This window comes from Hermetia illucens, chromosome 4, assembly GCF_905115235.1.
Source record: "Hermetia illucens chromosome 4, iHerIll2.2.curated.20191125, whole genome shotgun sequence".
Classification (NCBI taxonomy): Eukaryota; Metazoa; Arthropoda; class Insecta; order Diptera; family Stratiomyidae; genus Hermetia; species Hermetia illucens.
The window spans coordinates 122,790,033-122,804,569 of NC_051852.1; the positions used below are offsets into that span (position 1 = coordinate 122,790,033).

At 43.9% G+C, this 14,537-nt stretch overlaps 1 protein-coding gene across 2 annotated transcripts; it reads right to left on the reverse strand.

Moving 5' to 3' along the window:
- Positions 1-7,810: 7,810 nt before the first annotated feature.
- Positions 7,811-9,418, reverse strand: LOC119655714 (very-long-chain enoyl-CoA reductase). Of its 2 annotated transcripts, XR_005249945.1 has the most exons (6): positions 9,259-9,418; positions 8,840-9,201; positions 8,530-8,746; positions 8,328-8,443; positions 7,946-8,255; positions 7,811-7,886 (listed from the first exon to the last, which is right to left on the reverse strand). XR_005249945.1 is itself a non-coding variant. In XM_038061747.1 (5 exons), exons 1-5 carry the CDS (start codon positions 9,262-9,264, stop codon positions 8,051-8,053), a joined length of 906 nt encoding a protein of 301 aa, XP_037917675.1. In that variant the 5' UTR covers positions 9,265-9,418; the 3' UTR covers positions 7,811-8,050. The 2 variants fall into 2 exon arrangements, 1 of the variants encoding a protein (XP_037917675.1); XM_038061747.1 differs by having other exon boundaries at positions 7,811-8,255.
- Positions 9,419-14,537: the final 5,119 nt, after the last annotated feature.

The following is a 14,537-nucleotide window of genomic DNA, read 5'->3' on the forward strand; positions in this document are numbered from 1 at the left end:
TCGTTATGTAGGTTACGAAATCGTCCATCCTCATGTAGGGGACCAAAAATTCTTCGTAGGATTCTTTTCTCAAACGCGATCACGAGTTCGCAATTTTCTAGCTAAGAAACCAGGTCGAAGAATACATAAGGACTGGCAAGATCATTGTCTTATACATTATTACCTTTGACCCTATGGTGAGACATTTCGAGCGAAACAGTTTCTGTAAGCTTAAATAGGCTCTGTTGAGAGCCAACAAACGTGCGTGGATTTCACCATCGTAGCTGTTATCGGTTGTGACTTTCCACCTTAAATAGGAGAAATTGTCAACGCCCTCAAAATTGTAGTTTCCAATTTTTGTTATTCTCGTTTGACCAGCATGATTTGATGTTATTGGTTCTTTTGTTTTTGGTGGTGATGTTGCCACTATATGTATATTTCGTCTTGCCTGTTCGATCTAGATGTAGGCAGTTTGCACATATCGACCGATATAGTCAGCATAGATCAGGAGTTGGGTGGAATTGAAGAGGGTGGTACCTCTGGCATTTACATCAACATTACGGATCACCTTTTTCAATGCCAGCTTGGAAGGTCTCGAGAGCCTGGCTTCGTACATTGGCCAGGGGCAGTCTTATCATCATCATCATCAACGGCGCAACAACCGGTATCCGATCTAGGCTTGCCTTAATAAGGAACTCCAGACATCCCGATTTTGCGCTGAGGTCCACCAATTCGATATCCCCCTGGCGTCCTGACCTACGCCATCGTTCCATCTTAGGCAGGGTCTGCCTCGTCTTCTTTTTCTACCATAGATATTGCCCTTATAGACGTTCCGGGTGGGATCATCCGCATCCATACAAATTAAGTGACCCGCCCACCGTAACCTATTAAACCAGATTTTATCCACAGCCGGACGGTCATGGTATCGCTCATAGCTTTCGTCGTTATGTAGGTTACGGAATCGTCCATCCTCATGTAGGGGGCCAAAAATTCTTCGGAAGATTCTTCTCTCGAACGCGGCCAAGAGTTCGCAATTCTTCTTGCTAAGAACACAGGTTTCCGAGAAATACATGAGGACTGGCAAGATCATTGTCTTGTACAGTAAGAGTTTTGAACCTCATTGTCTCACCGTTTCGAGCGGAATAGTTTTTGTAAACTGAAATAGGCTCTGTTGGCTGCCAACAACCGTGCGCGGATTTCATCATCGTAACTGTTATCGGTTGTGATTTTCGACCCTAGATAGGAGAAATTATCAACGGTCTCAAAGTTGTATTCTCCTATCCTTATTCTTCCTGTTTGACCAGTGCGGTTTGATGTTGTTGGTTGGTTGGTTTTCGATGTTGACGTTGCCACCATATACTTTGTCTTGCCTTCATTGATGTGCAGCCCAGGATCCCGCGCGGCCTGCTCGATCTGGATGAAGGCAGTTTGTACGTCTCGGGTCGTTCTTCCCATGATGTCCATATCGTCAGCATAGGCCAGTAGTTGGGTGGACTTAAAGAGGATCGTGCCTCTTGCATTTACATCAGCAACACGGATCACTTTCTCGAGCGCCAGGTTAAAGAGGACGCATGATAGGGCATCCCCTTGTCGTAGACCGCTGTTGATGTCGAATGGTCTTGAGAGTGATCCTGCTGCTTTTATCTGACCTCGCACATTGGTCAGGGTGAGCCTAGTCAGTCTTATTAGTTTCATCGGGATACCGAATTCTCTCATGGACGTGTACAGTTTTACCTTGGCTATGCTATCATAGGCGGCTTTAAAGTCGATGAATAGACGGCGCAACTGTTGTCCATATTCCAACAGTTTTTCCATCGCTTGCCGCAGACAGAAAATCTGATCTGTTGCTGATTTGCCTGGAGTGAAGCCTCTTTGGTATGAACCAATGATGTTCTGGGAGTATGGGGCTATCCGGCCTAGCAAGATAGCGGAGAATATCGTATAGATGGTACAGCAACGTGATAACTCTATAATTGCTGCACTGTGTGATATCTCCCTTACCCGCTCCTACATTTTCCCCTAGTGTCTAGTAGACATATGGGTCTATATGAGAATGGTTCACCTCGAGCTTTTCCAGCCTTAGGCAGTAGTATCGGCTTCTGCCGCTTGCATGATGTAAGAAAAATCTCCTCAAACATGCACAATTCAAACAACTCCGCAAACATATTCAATCGACATTTCACGAAAAGGCTTTGCTATCGCCCATTCGGCCTCAGATCTCCAGCAGGGGTCGTTGGAACGTGTCAGTACCTCCTTTTTGCTGGGGAAATAACCCCTTGATGATTTTTAACAAGAGTACGGAGATAAACGGCCCCTGAATCGTCTCGTCACGACTTTATAAGCGCTACCCAAAGGGTTTATGTCCGCATCCGAAGAGTGTTTCTTAAAACATACTCTCTTGCTTGGCTGGATAGAGAGTGTAAAGGGGGCTTTCTTATAGGCATGCTCATTTTACCCTTGATCGATCCTACAAATTGCCCTCCAAGCCATTTGTCTGGCTCGGTGGTAAACCAATTGGGTTTTCTAGTGGGAAGTGAGCATATCCTAGCCATCAATCCGTAACATACTTTAGCGTGATGTATTGTGTGGCATGAAGAGCTCTATATATGGAGCCTACTCTGGCCTGACCTAGCCATACCTCTATGGATGTCTGTTCATTCATTGCTTTTGAAGACCGCGTGGCGTTCTTTTAGATTTTGGCTTCCGGCGTGCGGGTCTGCTGCCATGTGGCTTTGTCCCTAATTCAAAGGTGATTATCTGGTGGCCACTGTATGTGAAGTCCTCGCTAACTTGTCAGGACATATTACGTGCCAGCATAACAAAAGTCAGATCTATAGTTGAAACGGATTCCCCTTTCCGATAGGTTACAACACCTTCGTTGGCCAGAACTACATCTAACTGGACAAATGCTTCTAATAAGCACCGCCCCCTTGCATTAGTCTCCGTGCAATTGCAAATGCGAATTTCCCCATTCGGTGGCTCACGCATTAAAGTCGCCGGCTAACATCTTTAAACTTTGCCACCATGTACTTCGTCTTACCTTCATTAATGTGCAACCCAAGATCTCGCGCCGCCTGCTCGATCTGGATGAAGGTAGACTGTAGATCTCGGGTTGTGTGTAATTGGGTGGACTTGAAGACGATGGTGCCTCTCGCATTTACATTGGCATCGCGAATCACTTTCTCCAGGGCAAGGTTCAAGAGGATCTCCTTGTCTTAGACCGTTGTTGATGCTGAATGGTCTCGAGAGTGATCCTGCTGCTTTTATCTGGCCTCGCACATTGGTCAGGGTCAGCTTAGTCAGTCTTATCAATTTCGTTTGGATACCGAATTTTCTCATGGCCGTGTACAGTTTTAGCGTGGCTATGCTTTCATAGGCGGCTTTAAACTCGATGAAAAGATGGTGCAACTGATGTCCATATTCCAACAAGTTTTTCATGGCTTGCCGCAGAGAGGAAATCTGAACTGTTGCTGATTTGCCTGGAGTGAACCCTTTTTGGTATGGGTCAATGATGTTCTGAGCGTATGGGGCTATCCGGCCTAGCAAAATAGCGGAGAATATCTTATAGATGGTACTCAGCAACGTCATATCTCTATAATTGCTGCACCGTGTGATATCTCCCTTTTCATGTATGAGACAAATAATGCCTCTTTGCCAGTCATCAGGCATTGATTCGCCGTCCCACGCCTTGAGCACAAGTTGATGAACCACTTGGTGTAATTGATCGCCTCCATTTTTAAGCCGATGAATCGTACGGACTGTTTCTTCTATACTTGGTGGTGGCAGTATTTGTTCGTCGTCTTCAGTTGGCGGGACCTCCAACTGCCCGATATTTTGGTTGTTGAGCAGCTCATCAAAATACTCAACCCATCGCTCCCATTCTGTCGGAAATCAAATTTCCCTCTTTGTCTCGGCAAGATGAGCATCGAGGTGTATAAGGCTTCATCCTACTAACTTCCGCGCCTGGTACACTTTCTCCCTGTCTTTTTCTAGTTCACTGACTTGTTGGTTCTTCCAGGCTTCCTTTTTCCGTCTGTGGAGTCGCTTCTCCGCTCGACGGAGTTCGTGATAAGTTTCTGCGCGTGCCCGCGTTCTTTGAGAATGCAACATTACTCGGTATACAGCATTCTTCCGTTCCGTAGCTAGCTTGCATTTATCTCAAACCAGCCGTTCCGACTATTCTTGTGGCTAGTGGAAAGTATCTTTGTGGTCGTATCAATGATAACGTTCTTCAGGTGGTTGTGAAGATCATTTGTTGATGCTTCATCTTCTGGATCTCTGTTGACTGCTGTTATTACGGCATCAATTTCGCCCTTATAGGTGTTACGGAGGGCTGTGTTGTGAATGGCTTCGGTATTCGCTCTCACCTGATTGTCAGAGGGGATTGTATGTGGTGTCTTAATTCGAGCTCGGAGCACTATGCCAACGAGATAATGGTCCGAGTCTATACTGGCCCCCCCTATAGGTTCTGATATTCATCAAGGCTGAGAATTGGCTGCGTTCAGTCAACACATGGTCAATTTGATTGAAAGTGATCCCGTCTGGATAGGCCCACGTGTGTTTGTGGACCGCGTTCCGCGCAAACCAGGTACTTCCAATAACCATTTCGTACGATAGTGCTAACTGAATAATCCGCAGTCCGTTATCATTGGTATCCCTATGTAAGCTATGGGAGCCGACGTATCGCCTGAATACGGGCTCCGTCCCTACTTAATTGTTGAAATCTCCAAATATGATTTTGATATCATAGTTGGGACAAGCTTCGAGGGTCCGCTCAACTGCCTCGTAGAAGGTATGCTTCTCCGACTCTGCAGTCTCCTCTGTAAGGGCGTGAATGTGTATGAGGCTTATATTTCTAAACTTGCCTCGCAAACGCAGAGTGCACAGCCGTTCGCTTATATTTTCAAAGCCGATAACAGCAGGTTTCATTTTTTGGTTGACTAAGAAACCTACTCCGAGCACATGGTTTACTGGATGGCTGCTATAATATATGGTGTAGCGACTCTTCTCCAGGTTACATTAGCCTTTTATTGGGACAGGGTATCGGCTAGCTGCTCAGCAGCATTCAGTCTGTACAGGGAACGCACGTTCCATGAAAAAAAGCACAATTCGTTAATCCGTTGTCGTTTTAAAATCCATCCTGTCCGAGGCTCCTTCCGTGGCTTCGTAACATCGGTTTTTATGCGAGGAAGACTCACCTTCATCCTTCTCCGTCTGCAGTTTTTCATGAAGAAAGAAATGCACAAAGGCACTAGCCGCCTGACCTATAGTATATCGTATAACCTGATAACCGCACACCCATATCAGCGCTCCACCAGTCGAATCTGTGACCCATACATCACTGTTAAGCTTTCCGTGCGATTCGGTCTGTGCAAATAAATCCTTTGCGATCTAACAATGATTGAAGTTTATTTCTATCATCATCATTTTTTCATTGCTTTTCTAAATTTCGGAAATTTCCCATTCCGCAATATGCCGGTTATAACATCACTGCCTTTCTATGCATAAAATGCATTTAGGGTCCCTCCTTGGCAGTATGTCCGTTTTCCTCACACCTTCGATATCGATCGGACCCATCGATACCGCTAATGCATGTCGTCGAATCACCTATTTAAAGGTCTGGTTCCTTAGATGGCAAACGACCCGTCCAATTCTAACTTCCCCTATGGACGGCCATAAACTTTTCTTAAACTCACGATGGATTCTTCTCTGTATTCATCCGACTTGAATTCCTGTTTCAAGGCAGTGCAGATCTCTTCCCTGGATTTCATCTCATCAGGATCCTTCCACTATATATAGATCTTAAGTTTTTGGGAACGTACCGCGACATTCTTTCCCTATACGTGTTGCCAGACAATCAGGCATTTCTTGATATGTGGCCTTTTCAACAGGGCAGATCTCTGCCTGATACATGTGTCCTCTATAAACCAAGCCACGGCGTAGTGGACAGCTGTTATGGCGTCCGCGATGCTAGCGTTTTCGAGATACCTTTCGCAGAGCTCTTATACTACTTTTATTCCCCTGCGCCAAAAAACTACAAAAGTATAACCGCTGGCAGCTTGGCCATTTGTCTTCGTCATTTGGCACTGTAATAATTTTAACTTTTTTGTTTTTTTCCGTTTTTCTTTTCTGTTGTATATTTGGGTATATTTTCTTGGAATAAATAAATGATATATCAAAAATCGTTCCAAGGAGAAACTAAAACATCTTAACTGAAAGTATGTTTCTCAATTTTACGAAAGTTGTTAGCCGGAAAAACGTAAGTCGAAGTATGGTTGCCCTACAGCCATACCGATCGCCATTTCTTAATTACTAGAAAAAATCGCTTTCAAGCTCAAAAGGCATCCGAAAGTTAGTAGTCCTTGGTCATCAACAACCTCGGAACTTCCAATCGGAACGAAAGCCATATCGTTATTATCCTTCATCCTTTACTTCATGCGATGGATGTACACATCCATAACAAAACCCATTTTGATGTATGCATGCATCGTCTGGTGGCCAAGACTGAACTTTGCTATCAGCAGGAAGCTGCTAACGCAGATTCAGAGACTTGGTTGCCTAAGTATTACTGAAGCAATGAGTACTACGCCGACTGCGGCACTTGAAGCTATCCTAAATTTACCTCCCATTCACTTGGAGGTGAAACGGAAAGCAGCCAACGACGCATATAGGCTCGATACCATTGGGGCGTGGAAAGGCGGCCAATCAAACGAACATGCGTCTATCTGGAAATTCCTTGCAAAACATCCGGTAGCCCTGATACCGACCGATCATATGGTTTCCAGATTCGTCTTTGAAAAGACATTCACTGTCGTAATCACCGAAAGAGAAGAATGGTCGACAAGTGGCCATGAGTCTTTTCAGATTACAGACCTAATAATCTTCACAGACGGATCAGTCATGGAGGATGAATCGGGCGCAGGGGTGTTCTCGGAGAATCCAATTATAGAACTGGCCCGACCCCTCGGAAAAATGACGACCATATTCCAGGTGGAGATATATGCCATTTCATTGGCAGAAGAAGAATGTCTGCGACAAAAATGGAGGGGTCGCACCATTCGAATCTGTTCCGACAGTCGGGCGGCATTATCAGCACTAAATGGCAATAACAGATCAAGCCAGTTGGTGTGGAGTTGTCATCAGGTGCTGCTGAAACTTAGCCGACTGAACGAAACATTCCTGATGTGGGTGCCGGGGCACTCCAACATCACCGGTAATGAGGAGGCTGACAGACTAGCTCGCCTAGGGTCTGGATCCACAATGGTGGAGCCACAACCAGCTCTTGAAATACGACCATCTACTGTCAAGTCTACTCTGAAAGGTGAAATTGCAAGGATTCACGCAACCGAGTGGAGACATTTGGACTCTTGTCGGCAAGCGAAAATCCTTGTGAACGAGCCTAGGGCCACTAGAGCGGCATTTTTGTTGTCCCTTAAGAAGTGGGACATGAAAACCCTAGTTGGGCTTTTGCCGGGACACTGCTCCTTAAACTACCGTATCGAAAAAATTGGGGCAGTGGTTTCGGCTATGTGCAGCCAATGTGAGGAGGAGGAGGGACGGCCCTGCGCTTTTTATGCAGCTGCCCGGCATCCTCAGATCTCAGACGAAGACACCTTGGCAAGGTTTTCTTCAATGAAGAATCTGCACACTCTCTGCCTATGGAGAATGTTCTCAGGTTCGTTAAAGTCTGCGAACACCGTACGCGGGAAGCCATTGAATAGGCAACTTACGGGGATAGTACAATGGGCCTAACAATGGCCTGAGTGCTCGGAGCTGTGGCTCCCCCCAGTTAACTAACTACTTCATGCGATTAATGAATAAAAATAAAACCTTTTCCTTCTCCAATCCTTATATTTCCACCATACTTAGTCTAGACAGAATTGATCGCTTGATCCACCAAAATGAAACTGAATGAAATGAACTTTGTCATACACTTACATCTTTATATGTATTAATGCCTCATTACCTAACATAATCCCTGGAACAGCTACATAAATAGAACTACTATGAAAAATGGTAAATGCTCACAGTGCGAGCTATCAGACAAAAACTGACTTCCATTTACATCCCCCTACAAAACGAAGGGGAATATGGCCTTGCGCCCTTTGGGGTAGTCGCTGAACTCCTTCCTGTAGTTGCGGTGCTTGCCCAGCGCCCAGACAGCCATCTGCCAACCGCCGGCGATCGCGAACAAGAACGCTGGAATGCACTGGGTCATCACGGAGAACGACACCCATGCACCGATTTCGTACGTATAGTTGGGGCACGACACGAAACTACCATAAAGATAACAATAAAAAATATGACAATTAATTCCGGCATAGATAAAAGAGAAATGCGGCACTCACTTGAACAGACTCGTCAATGGGTTGCCGTCCGGTCTTGGGATTTTCCGAACTTTCGAACCTGGGGGCCTTAAATTTCTCAAATTGACGTGAATAGAGAAATTGCCCAATTCGCAGAGCTATCAGCCAAAAAAGATGAGCGAACAAATCGAAAGCATCCAGTTAATTACTCGATTCGTTACAGTGAAAGTCTTACAAGTCTTACCAAGAATGCAGCCAGACCAGCGAACACCTGAACGGCGCAGGGTGAGGTGAACAGCGGGTGATTAACGTGATAAGCCACATAAGCCGCGAAGCCCCAGTAGTAAGAACAGTTTTTGAAGAGGTTCCGTATGGGCATCGTGTTGTGCGAGAACCTATGCACGAAGATCGTCTCCATCAGCCGCTTTACATAATGCACTGACCAGCAAGCCGCTGCGATACTGCGGACGGGCAAAAAATGTAGAAATAGGTTAAAGGTCGGTCACTTTCACTCGCGTCTTATCGCGCCATGCTAAGGTCTAAGGAAAACTCACTGTGTCGTGGTGGAAATCGGTAACGAAGCATCTGCGCCATAGATCAGCTGAGGCCGCTGATAGAATAGCAAGTACACGGCCAGTGGGCCGGCATATTCCGCGAGGAACACTGTCTTCCAGCCAATTTGCGGGCCCAGGTCTTTGAGGTAGAGCTTGCTCCCATCGCGGATTCCCAGTGACTGAAGGGTCTCAGTGTCTTTCACTGGTTTCCCGCGGGCTTCCAGTCGAATTGATTGTCGATCTGGATGAGGTGCCTTCTTTATTTGACTTTTAATTATATCCTTCAGCTCTGTTACTGTCGTCTGCGGCTTCACCTTGCATTTCCCGAATGATTTAGAGCCGGAGGTGGCGAGAATTTCAATCTACAACAGTCAACAATTAGAAATATGTTGACTCAAAGGTTGATTAGGTCAACTCACCTCCATTATTATACAGCTAAGCGGATAATTATTCAAATGTAAATAATCTAGACAGCACAGACCTTAAAACAACCAACGAGGCACAAAGTACACAGTCAAGTGGCCAGCGGCGAGTTAAACCCACTTTGATTCCCCATCCCACTACCGACTTTTGAATGACATGTCAAACCTAAACGACACCACTCGAATGAAGATGGCACTTTATTACATATTAGGATCCCGAATCGGTTCGTGCACAAGATACAGTAACTGCAGCAAAATCAGCAAAACCGTCAGGGAATCAACTTATTAGGGGCGCATTTTCAGCGGATTTCAGTAGTGCTAACGAATATCAGAAACAGATTTAATATTATTTTGAAAGTATTTCGAGTATATTGGAAGCTTTTTCCGAAGGAACTTTGTTCAGTTGCAATCGAAGTTTTTCCACTAGATAACAAATTTCATATCTTATTTTTCATATTTATTTATTTTTATTTTATTTTTCATCACAACTTCGATATTTTTTCTCATTGCTAGAGTCTCCTCTAGGTCCTTCCTTTCTTTCGAGGGACTCAATCGCAGCTCAGGCAATCGGGTGAGGTGCAGATACTGGCGATATCTTTTACGTCCTTTGAGAAACTGAGTATCTCACCATACCGTCTCTTCAAATATTCCTTGATGGTAAAGATCAGTCTACGTGTTCATCAACCCCTTTCCGAGCGTTCCCAACGCTCTTGCCATCCTTGCATGTTTCTCCCTTCCGGAGATCTTTTTCGGCGATACAGGAGCGATAGTCATCTCATCTGCGAACGAGTTAATCGACGTGATGAACGCTCTATCATTTGAGACAGTCCTGAAGACAAAGCAGGCTGTCCTTTTAGACTGCCCTCACTTTATGAGCGTCAGCTTAGATTTGCGATCCTTTTCCCCTAGGGAAAGGTCGAACTCACCAACTTAGCTATAAGCAACCTAGAAATACACCGTGGCCCTCCAACGTTCAACATCATTCTCGCCAGGACCATGCTTGCAATAGATGTTTTGTCGCAAACATTCTGCACGTTTTGTGTCTATCATCACTTCCAAGGATCTGGTGGCCGGCTTGGAAGCGGTGATATCATTCCCAATTTGAATGCCCATGTGTATAACTCAGCATATTCAAGATGCTTCGCGCCTACTATGTATGTAGTCACCGAAACCCACCGCCGGAGCAGGAAGACTAACTTTCAAACGGTATATAGGTTGGAGGGTTCGGGTGGCGGGAAAATGGCCGCAAATTGGAGGAATCTTTCCAAAAACGTTGTTCCACCGCAGTGAGCTAAATAGGGAGCATTGTCGGGCAAATGCGAAGGCAACATACTGCTGGGATCCCCCATCGGTGCTATAGCAAAACATCCGTTTTAGTAAGTAGCTGTCGACAATAGCAGCGAGATAAGCGGGAATGTCAATCTTCGCTAGAGATTTTCATATGATTACAACTGGTCGAATTGAATACATTTTTCACGTCCAGGGTCACCACCAGGGAATATTTGTTGGTACTGTCCTTCCCATAAATTGCATCTTCGGCCCAGCCAGTAACCAATTTGATGGCATCCGGTTTGCAGAGATGAATGGCCTCTGAATCCTATTATCACGATTCGCTACTCCATAGGTTTACGTCGACCTCCGAGTAGACCTTCTTAATACTCTTGCACCGCCGGATGGCCAACTCCAGCCTTTTGCGGACTTTATATATTTTTTTCTAATAATTTGTTATTTGATTTCAACCATACATTGGAAGCTTCAAATGAATTTCAAATATTAAAAACTAGTAAATTATTTACATAATTCAATTCAATTTAAATTAAGTTAAGGCGCAAGTTTTTAGAGTGGTGATCAATATTAGTTAATTAAAAAAACAGCAACATTGTTTTAAACTGCCAGTACAGGCGGAGGGGGGAGGGGAGTCAATTCCTTTCAGCCGCTTGAATTTCCGATGAGACAAAACTCTCTTAGCAATGGTGCTCTTTTGACTCCTCAGTGTGGCTTGTGTGTTTATTAACAGAACACTCAATTTATTTATTTCCACTATCGTCCTGGTTTCCAAGTCTTTATGGAGATCAACGTTCCGGAAATACCAGGGAGCACCGGATATACATCTCGGAAATTTAGACTGAGACTACTAAAGCAGATTAATGTTGGATGGTTTGACAGAACCCGCTACTTAAATTCCATAAGTTCATACAGGGTTAAGCACCGATTTGTAGATAAACAACAACAAAGAGAGCGGTGATTTTTTGTGAAGCATTCACAAAAAATGTTTGAACTTAAGTTTCATTTGTTGATTTTTCGCTTCTATGTATCGTTTCTTTGGCTTAAAAATCATAAGTCGCAAGGATCCGATGGAATTACAGCCGAATTGGTTAAATCTTAGAGTGAACTTATGCTCTGACTGACTAGGCTGACCCTGACCAATGTGCGAGGTCAGATAAAAGCAGCAGGATCACTCTCAAGACCATTCGACGTCACCAACAGTCAAATGCAAGGGGATGCCCTATCATGCGTCCTCTTTAACCTGGCCCTGGAAAGAATGATCTGTGATGCTGAGGTTTACGGGTTTACCCGATTGGTACGATCCTCTTTTAAGTCCACTCAACTACTCGCCTATGCTGACGATGCATCATGGGAAGAACGACCCGAGACGTACAAACTGCCTTCATCCAGGTCGAGCAGCGGCGATTGGCGCAAAATCTTTGGCTGCAAATCAATGAAGGCAAGAGAAAATATATGGTGGGAACCTCAGCTACAAAAAAACAACCAACCAACAACATCAAACCGCACTTGTGAAATGGGGAGAATAAAAATATGAGACTTCAACTTTGAGACCGTTGATAATTTCTCCTGTCTAGGGTCAAAAATCACACACAAATCGTAGCTGTTATTGGAGATACGACGACGAAATCCGCGCACGGTTGTTGGCAGCCAACAGAGCCTATTTCAGCTTACAAAAACTGTTCCGCTCGAAATGTCTCACCATAGGGTCAAAGCTCTTACTGTACAAGACAATGATCTTGTCAGTTCTCATGTATTCCTCGGAGACTTGAGTTCTTAGCAAGAAGAATTGCGAACTCTTCGCCGCGTTCGAGAGAAGAATCCTCCATACATTTTTTGGCTCCCTACATGAGAATAGACGATTCCGTAGCCTACTCGTACCTAACGTCGAAATCCATGAGCGATACTACGACCGTCTGGTTGTGGATAAAATCCGGCTCAACAGGTTGCGGTGGGCGGGTCACGGGTATGTATGAGGATGATCGAGCCCGGAAAGTCTATAAGGGCAATATCTATGGTAGAAAAAGAAGACGAGGCAGACCCTGCCTGAGATGGAACTATGGCGAAGGTCCGGACGCCAGACAATTCTTAAGGATATCGAATTGGTGGACCTCGGCGCAAAACCGGGATGTCTGGAGTTCTTTATTAAGGCAGGCCTAGACCGGATACCGGTTGTTGCGCCGACGATGATGATGATGTAGAGGCATCTAATTTCATTGAAACGGTCAAGCACTTCTCGATCATAATTTTTGGGTTTGCCTTGCATATTCCACATATTTGAGATGGGTCTCCTGCAATAGTATTAAATAATTTTCTATCTATCATCTTAAAGTGAAAACTGTGTTTCATATTGAGCAGCAATTGTGAAAATTTGATCTTTGACTTTTTCAATTTCCGGTAATATTGAAGACTAGGTTTCTATGTGAAATAGAATGTCGAGTGGTCTACAGAATGGAGTAGATGATGGTCGTGGATTTTGGAATTTTTCTTAAGCCGTAAAGGAACAATGCAAATAGAAAACAAATGTTGTTCGGATTTATCTAGATTGCACTCCTGAATTTTTTTTTTTGTAAGTTGCGTGGCCACTGCTTCCATCACAGCCCCATTTGTACGTCATATACGTCATAACTAGTTCACGCTACCTTGTTTGCTCTATAACCATCTTTTGTACCTTCAATATCCTTTGCACCGTGTGATCAACTTAGCTTTGTAGAGTGACTTCCGCTGAAACATCAGTAATAGATACTGTATCAAGATAACATTTTTTTTTTTGCTGGCAATATGCCATAATATGATCGATAAATGAAACTCTCGCTATTTCACTTCTCACTTCTGCAAAGTTCTTTGAAGGCCGACCTGAAGTGGAGCTAAAACTGTTTATAGCAGGCCATTTTCTTGACAAAGCGGATGTGAAATTTCAAATTATTCTTTTTAATTGATTATTATTTTCGATGGAAGCGTGTTCTTTACACTCAAATATTGAGAATACGTGGGTAGTTACGGCAAAAGATTTTTGTTTGGTTCTAACTTCCCGCACCAAACGTTGTAGAGCACCTTTTTTGAAACGAACATTTTCGATCGAAGGACAGGAAATAACTTCCTTCATAGGCAAAATCTGGCAGCTAAACTAAAAAAGAAATCAAAAGCGATTATTTGCCTGTTTCCAAAACACCTAACAATACTGCAAATGGTAGTGAAAACTAAGGTTGGAAGTTTAGAGGAAAGTTGGTAAAATTTCCGAAATTAAAAAAGAAATTACGTACAGCTTATTTCGACGCTTATTCCAATAACGGTTAAAATAATTTTTAATTTGATATATTTTAATTTTTACCTTATTAAAATCGGTTCAATGTCTGTCTGTCTGTCTGTCTTCTGTCACAGGCACTTTTCTCAGAAACGGCTATACCAATTGACACGAAATTTGGTAAGAAGGTGGGACCTCGGGACCCCCAGACATGCGGTGAATGATATCCTTCTAGGTTGAGATTTAGGGGGGTCCCCATACGTGTAAAAGGGGGGTGTAACATTTTTTTTCACCAAATATAGCCACGTGGGGTGTCAAATGAAAGGTCTCGATTAGTACTTTTCGAAACCAGTCTTAGTTTTCAGATTTATTGGAAGCTCAAAGTGGTCTCTACCATGTAAATTTACAACCCGAAGTACAAAATCTGACATGCTAAATGCGTATTCTTTACGGGCTACAATCAAATATACTCACACAAGAAGCAAACAAAACCTGAAGCGCCCAACTTCCGGTTTCCCGACTTGTTTTATTTTCTGTTGCCTATTTTACAATGAAACTTCGAAAAAACTACCTGCGAAATAGTTGCATACCAATTGCTCTCTCTATGATGAAAGCATCAACATGTAACATGCTCAATTTAGCATAGAATTACAAAGTGTTGATACTGTTATATTTTGCGGGCATTGCAGTTTCATTAGCATAACATTTTACGAATTTTTGCGCTAAATACTACATCTGCATCCCGAAT

Bases quoted from the DNA above. Each gene is read 5' to 3' on its own strand.
- LOC119655714 (XM_038061747.1), bottom strand. The intron at 8,747-8,839 runs GTGAGTTTTCCT...GCCCGTCCGCAG, and splicing joins CCGATTTCCACCACGACACA to TATCGCAGCGGCTTGCTGGT. The intron at 8,256-8,327 runs GTGAGTGCCGCA...TCTTTATGGTAG, and splicing joins CCATTGACGAGTCTGTTCAA to TTTCGTGTCGTGCCCCAACT.